Source organism: Pygoscelis adeliae, unplaced genomic scaffold (genome assembly GCF_000699105.1).
Source record: "Pygoscelis adeliae isolate BGI_AS28 unplaced genomic scaffold, ASM69910v1 Scaffold78, whole genome shotgun sequence".
Classification (NCBI taxonomy): Eukaryota; Metazoa; Chordata; class Aves; order Sphenisciformes; family Spheniscidae; genus Pygoscelis; species Pygoscelis adeliae.
Genome location: NW_008825409.1, coordinates 1,530,724 through 1,538,562, shown reverse-complemented (window position 1 = coordinate 1,538,562; position 7,839 = coordinate 1,530,724). Strand labels below are relative to the sequence as shown.

The 7,839-nt window shown below is 35.9% G+C and overlaps 1 protein-coding gene across 1 annotated transcript in view; it reads right to left on the bottom strand.

Moving 5' to 3' along the window:
* The window catches only part of PTPN3 (protein tyrosine phosphatase, non-receptor type 3), a 106,066-nt gene that overhangs the window by 69,373 nt on the left and 28,854 nt on the right, over nucleotides 1-7,839 (bottom strand). The window contains exons 8-9 of the mRNA XM_009330441.1: nucleotides 7,402-7,489; nucleotides 1,475-1,563 (exon numbers count right to left, since the gene is read on the bottom strand). Coding sequence (XP_009328716.1) covers nucleotides 1,475-1,563; nucleotides 7,402-7,489 — 177 coding nt within the window. The remainder of the gene's footprint in view (nucleotides 1-1,474; nucleotides 1,564-7,401; nucleotides 7,490-7,839) is intronic.

Below are 7,839 nucleotides of genomic sequence, written 5' to 3'. Positions count from 1 at the left end.
AAATCATATTGTCCCGGATTTTAAAAATGCCATTGCTGTGATTTCCAGGATTACTATTATCAATTCATACCTTAGGTCACTAAGTTGGCACAAGAAGACTTGCAGAAGACAGAAAATGTGCCTCCAGCTGGCAGTTTTTAAAACCTGCCGCTGTTTAAAGAAGCTAGATTGGCATACGAAAGGGCAGAGCTCAGGGCACAAAGATGAAAGATAAAGTTCTTTTATGCTTTAGTGTGCATTAGAGATGGAAAAATACAAGATGTCACTGTGCTGTATGAGAGCATTATTGACATACATTTAGGATGGTTACAGTACATCCAAGTGAGTTGAAAGACAACTCACTGCAAAGAAAAAAGAAAAATCCAGAGACTATGCAGTACCTTTTTCCGCTAAAAATAAATTGAAACCTATTTTATTGCTTTCCCATAGGAAATACCTGTTAGGTTGGGTTCATAATGAAAGGATAGAATGACTCGAGTATTTAAGGAATATTACTAAGCAGCACCTTTTTATATAATTAAGGAGCAAGAAGCAAGTACAACCCATTAGAATGCAGTTTTCTTCATGATTAAGAAAACGTTCTCCAGAAAAACCGTTACAAATTATATGAGGAAATTACGCATAACATGACAAAGCTATACTTTATCAAGTATAAAAAACAAATTCATCTTTATTTTAAAAGAGAAAGACTGGGAAAAATTCTTTCTGATCCAATCCAAAAACCTTAAGGAAAGGCCCAGCCTCTATATAATTTCTAATTTATGTTATCATTTTTAGTATGGTATAAATAACAAAGCCCATAAATATTATAAATAATTCTATCTTAACTAATTTCTAATGTCATTCACGTTAGACATTTTGTGCGCATTGATTCTTCATAGAGATTATTTTCTACAGCACTATCATGCATTCTAATGGTTTCAGTATCATAGAATAATGCAAAGGTCTCTCCCGCGGAGACTCCAAAACCTGATAACATTATATAGCCTTGTTTGATGACATTTAAAAATTTGCCTAAATTATATTATCCTAGTTCCAGTAAATCTGCAACTCCAAATAACTCATTTCACATTTCTTTTCTGAGAAGCAAATATCTTCTTCCTGAATGACAGGATAAAATGATCAAACCATTAGCTGTTGAGCTTTACTAGTAATACTGTTTTTAAAAAAAAGACATATTATTGGGTATAACAGCAGCAAATCTCTAAGACCACAGGGTCCTCCTAATCACGTACTGAGACCTGTATGTGAATTAACTTGATCAAGACTTCACATAGTGCAAGGAGTCCAACAGCCTTAGAGAATTAAAAGCCTAGGCAACAGGTTTCATTTTTATCTGAACGCAAGGAAATCTCATGATACCCCAATAAAGAACAAATTTACATATTGTAGGCTTCTTTGGAATAAATGTTAAAGCAAATGGAAATAAGATTGAAAAGACCAGACATATTTCTTTACTAGTAAAGGAATTTACCAGGGATAGAAGCTTGTGCAGATGAGTTTTCTATATACAGCAATTCCACTGGATGCAATCCCAATCATGAGATCTAGATTGTGGAGATCCTGCAAAAGAAAAATACCGTAAGAACACAGATGAGTTTGTGTTATTCCCATTTATCTACTCATAAATTCATTTTCAAGTTTTCTAGACTTAAATTGCTACTCCTGAGGCAAAAACTCAATCACGTATTTGGATTTTTTTCCCCCATGCATTTCTCCTTCAATGTTATCTACTAGGTATTATAAACTTCCACTCATTAAAACAAGTTGTAACATTCATCTTACAACACTAGATATTCTTTAGGTCAGTATCAGACTAAGGTTTCAAGTCCAGCCTTATTAATTTAACCATGGGAAAGAAGTTGAAGTACTTCCCAAGATCAGTTCAGGTAAATGTCACAGAATTTTGGGAACTGAACACAAACGTCTAAGCTGTTTAAAAAAACAAAGGAAATAATTCCTTATTTTTTTCCAAAAAGGTCTTACCAACAAAGACTGGGCAGGAGGTGACCACAATTCTGCATATGAGAGTATGCTAGAGGAATATACATGCGTACATGAATATATCATACACTAAACTGAATCCATTGTTAGCTAAACCAAAAACTGCATTAGCTTAACATGCTCAACTGGAAAAATGCATCCATGGATTTAAAATCCTTTATATGTATTGACATACTCAAGAGGAAACACATGCTTACATATAGGCAAACACTTGAGTTAAAAGAAAAAAAAAGGGGGGGAGGACGCTGAATGGTCAATTTGAGTCTAAACCCAAACTGATGTTACAAAAGTTACAAATCTTGGCTTCCTATTTCTCTATGATCAACATGTACTAACACATTATTACACAAATTTCTAAACAGAGCTGAACACATGCATAAATCTACATGTAAGTGTAGAACCCATTGGTTAAAACATCAGGTTTGACTCAAACGTAGTTTCAGACTATTTTGTAAAGGATGGCCAAGGGTAATGGATTCTCTGAACGCCTTCAATAGCTTAGCTGCTCCTCTAGATGGTACTCTGTGCTCAGTTAATATACAATTTTCTTGTATGTCCAATCCCAATTTCTTTTATTAGTAAGGTACAGAAGAATAGAACAGATATCAAGTGCTCTAACAATACTGCAGAAAGTCTACAATAAATCCTTTAAAAATAGTTGAAGAGAAGCATGATACAGGCATATGAATGAAGCTCAACCTAATTTGTGACATGATTTATAACTCTCCAGTGAAATACCACAGCAGTTCATAAAGAATGAGCATAACCTATTTAATACATAGTGCATTAACACTGAATACTGACAAGATGAGAGGAATACCAGTCCTATCTCTGAGAGTATAATAAAAGAAAATCATTAGGTAGGTAGCAGTCCAAATAGACTTAACATCAAGGTAGGCCAGAATCAGCTTAAAGTATTAAAAATCCTCAGCAACCTGCTGCCCCACTTTGCCAAGAACCACTGCTAGAGGAGCTAGTTGAATCTCCATTGGAAGAAGCTCCCGGACTGCAAGTTTATGCCAGCATATTACAGGAATCCGGAACTGACACCCCTTTATTTTAATATTTGGGGAGAAAACTGAGGTATTTCAGGAGATGAATTGCATGTAATTTAGCTGCCCCTGCCATGCTACAGCCAACCTAAAGCAGGGCAGAAACCTGTACTATTAGCACTTGGAGCTTACTCCAGGTTCCTGCTTAAAAAAAAAAAAAAAAAAATCAATACTGTGAAGAAGAAACAGCTTTAGGAGAAAAAACTGAAAACCGAAATGATTTAGCAGAAATAAAGGATTAGCTAAACACTTGATAGGGATTAATTAGGCTAAACTACTCTATTTTCCCTGGGAGCTTTATCAGAACAAAGTTCATTCGCCACTCCCTTCTGTCCCAGTCCAAAACACTAACCTCCCATGCTATTTGTTATAACGAATTCTCTTGTGTTAAACCTAAAAAAATCCAAACCCAAGATTTCAGACTAGCATAAAGAAAGAGGGTCTCCCAAAAGAAAGATGATGTAGATGTGCAGTTATTTCCCTTTCAAAACATCTATGCTGTTAAATTGCACAACTAAGAAATAACATGCATATATTTTTCTTTTTACCTGTTTCTTTATAGAGATAATAATTAAAAAAACTATAAAGATCAAAATGATCATGCCAAGCATCTAGCTAGTTAAATACTGATTCACATTTGATTTCATTTACAATTACTATCTGGATTTTTGTAGATATGGAAGTAATATTGATTCTACAGATTTCCTATCTTCACCTCTGAGTAAAAATGAAAGATGAGTTCACATCAAACTAATTATTGAGCAGATGAGATAGTGATCCAGAGCCAAAAGGAGATTAGGAATTCAAGAAATCTCAATACAGTTTTAAGGTATTGAATTAACTCTCCTGGGTTTCTTAATACTATTTCATTTTTGAATATTACAATTTTAGCAGTTCAGATTTATCCTCAGAGAAAAGCAGAAGTGTTTGCAGATGAAAACTAAGCTCAGATTAATTCACTAATGGAAGTTTCATGTTTAGCAAGTTGCTAAAAAGAAAGCTCACACTCAACTTTTGCCAAATATTTAACTTTGTACCATAAAACGTTAAAATTAAGGAAACTAGATATTCATCTGTTCTTCAAGAAACATTATCCAAAAGTATCCCACTCTCAACCACTAGTACAGGAGCACCAGCTTCTTTTGGCCATTAGTATAAAAGCCAGGTGTTACACTGTGTATGGCAGAGGAACCAGGTAAGAGGACTAAGACTATTTTAGCAGCAAAGAGCTGAATCATAGGGATCCACAGAGATAAAGCCTTTCAAGAAGTCACAGTTTAACTAGTCCCTGCTAGGTCTGTTCAAAGCACTAGGATCCGACAAAACTGGAGGGGCGATTTAAGAGCAGTACTAAGGTGGGGGAGGATATCAGGAGGCATGGCAAACATCCCTGCTAAAGCTGGGCTATAATGTGGTAGCCTCTGTGAAGCAGCAGCATATTGGGCGGGAGGTATCTAACCTTCACCACAAACTTCAGAAAGAGACCATTTCAAGCTTCGGAAAAGTGTAATTTACAGCCAACGTGGGCTACCAGATGAGACCAAATGTTGAGGAGTATTCTTCTGCAGGTCTGCTGCAGCACAGGTAAAGCACTCAGTAAATGGAAGACTATCTACCAGAAGACAATGCCGAGAACGTCCACTCTGATATAATGCAGTGCTGTCACTTTTCTTACAGGCCTTCAGAAGCATAAGCAACGACAACATGTTGGTTGAAAGGTCTGCCTCATGGCATTCAGTCCAAACAATGACTTGTAACCGATGTTTTGGAAGTACAAAACTCCAGAGACAACCAATCACACCTCTACTAATAACCTCCCTTCTCAGCTTCTGGCGATTTACAGCTAGAGGATTTGCTGGATCAGAAGCTTTTTGTATGCTTAATGGACTCAAGTGAATCATTCTTCCACTGAACTGCCTAACTGCTCGATACCTATTTCACCTTGGTCATCCATTAAAATAGCAGTAATCCCCACAATTCAATTGCAGCCATATGGAAAAAGTTCCTTTTGCTTAAACCTGTCTCTTTCTAGGGAGACTGAAGCTCCTTAAGTCTTACTACCAAAGAAAAAAAATTAAATTGTTCGTTATTCATGTTCTCCATGTTGTTTGAGAGCCACCTGCTACAGAAGGCTTTTCCTTAAAACATTCACGACTTATCTTTCTCTGTACTTTTCTTATTCCATTACCAACTTTGAGATAAGGAGGGGAGAGGAAGAACAAAACTCAACATTCAAATTATATCAAAACACAGATTTAAAAGGTGGCATGACATTTTCTATTTTGCTTTCTATTTCCTTCCTAGCAGCTTCTAATTGTCTAGAAGTTCAGTTCAGAAGTGTCTAGAAGTTCAGAAGTGTCTAGAAGTTCAGAAGTGCTAGAAAAAACAGACCACTTCAAATATTTTCATCCTTCAAAAAAACTGAATTGTGATAAAAATATTAATTCAGACTGAAACAGCAGCAAGACGGTCTGCATCTTAGCAGCCTGGAGTAGAGAAGTCTCTGATTTAAATCTGTACTCTATTTGATTCAGATCATACAGTTTGGTGTCAGGCAGAGTAGGGGCTCATGACTAATATTCCGACAACCCAAGAGCTCCAGGTCATTAAATATGAAACAATGCACTGGGGAAAAACACCCCCCAAACCCCACACACTGTTTAAGCAGGTATCTCCAGAAGGTATTTCTACTCAGAGCAGCCCAGTACACCACAATGAAATTTCATGTAGTTGAAAATGTCTGAACCCACTCTAAACTCTTCTCACTACTTGGCGCTGGTATGACCACTACTGCCATCCTGTGTGCAGTTTGGTAGCCTACAACTCAGGAAGAATGTTGGAAATCGAAGAACTTTCAGAAACAGCATCCCATGAACATTAAGAGAATAGCCTCATGGTGAAAGTCTTGGAATTTAAGTTGGCTTATCAAAATACTAGGCTACAACAGAAGTTAAAAGGCATAGACTAATCAAGTTAAGTGCATATAGGGAGATCTCAGGTGTGACAGTGAAGGGTTCTTCAATACAGAAAGGTGACAGATGACCCAATGGACAGACAACGAACCTAGACAAAGTCAGATGCTCATTTACCATTTAAAGGTAATCACCTCATTAGAAATTGGGAAGGCTTTTACATTGTCAGAAGACACAAGAACGTAAGAAATTCGTTCACATATGCTAGATTACTTACCCACAACCAATGCATGTGAACCAAGACACCTGACGACCTTTAACAGTTGTCACATAACAGTTGCCTCTCCTGATACTCATATCAGATGGTATGAGCACAGACAGTTCATATTTTTATCACTTCAATTATTTCCTTTCCTTTGTACTTTTCCCCATCCTTAAAAAAAGGCCTCTACTGTTTGAGCACTGTATTTCATGAATATGAATGTAATTACAGTGGCTTTATACAGCAGTACTTTAGGAATTCTTAGAAATCTAATGTAACACTCACTTATTTGTGGTAGCATAATGAAAAAAACAGAAGAAAACATCATGCTGAAGGAAGAAAATGACCTTTTCTATCCCTTCCATCATTACAGAAATCGATGATTTTTTCATTAAAATTCTCAGTGTCAGGATTATTAACAAATCTCAGAAAAATGTTAGGAAAAACAGTAATCTTCATTTAGGAAATTCATTTAGGGAATCTGCACCACCCTTCATTAAGTTTTTATACTACAAGCTTTATGCCAAAATAATTTGCTATTACATAAAAGCACAAATGGTAGCTTGCACACTAGGATGCAATAACAAAAAGTATTTTTGGGATTCGTCTCAGACAGCTAGTGCAATCAAACAATTAAATCCCAGTAGCCAGTGAAATACCAGGACATGTTTCTTATCAATGCACACCCTGTAACTCAAAGATTTCAAATACATTTTTAGTGGTCATCTTCCACGCTGTTAAATACTACTTAGATTTAGCCTGGAGTTCGTGAACACAGGAGTAAAAAACCCCCTCTATATTCTTAACACTGTGTTAGAAATTCAGAGAAAGTAAACTCTTAAAACACCTGCCAACTACATCATAGCACTAAACAGAGCATTCATTTTCTCTCACGCTAAGACATTCATACACTTTGTTATATTTTACTTAATAATTTTACTAGTTTATCTTAAAAATACATTGTTACTCTTTTGAGGAGATTAGTTTCTTTGGTTGAAATTCCAGCACCTATGTTACACAGAAATTATTATAAAATTACCCAACTCTCTAATTAAAAATAACACATGATAAAGTCAATACTTAAATGCTACTGTTTTTGCTGCTATTAAGGTCATGTAAAAAAGCATATAATTTTTTTTTTTCCAAGTGAAAAAACACAACGTAAACATACTCTACCACTGTGTAATTCCACTCCATAGAATTCAAGTGTTCGTGCTATATTTATGTAGCAGGACTCTGCTTCAGATTGCTTGAGGCCACTGAAAGAGGGGAAAAAAAGAAATGGACCATAGTCAAAAATAAAAGACATGATATTATATTTATTCCAAACGCAGAACAACAGAAGAATCCCACAGCCTGGTGTCTGACAAATAAAACTCACTAACTAGTGCCACAAGTTCTTCATTGGTGAAGGCCCTCCTAAACTCCTCTCAAGAATCAAGCAAATTATACACAGTGTTATTACCTTAACCATTCTGGACCAATTATTTTTAGAAAAATCATTTGCACCTGTTTTGTTTAAAGGGATGAGGAAACGATTCCCCTATAAAAGCTTCCTCTATAACAAGAAACTGTATCTGTAAATATTCTATATTGCATAGTCTCTTAG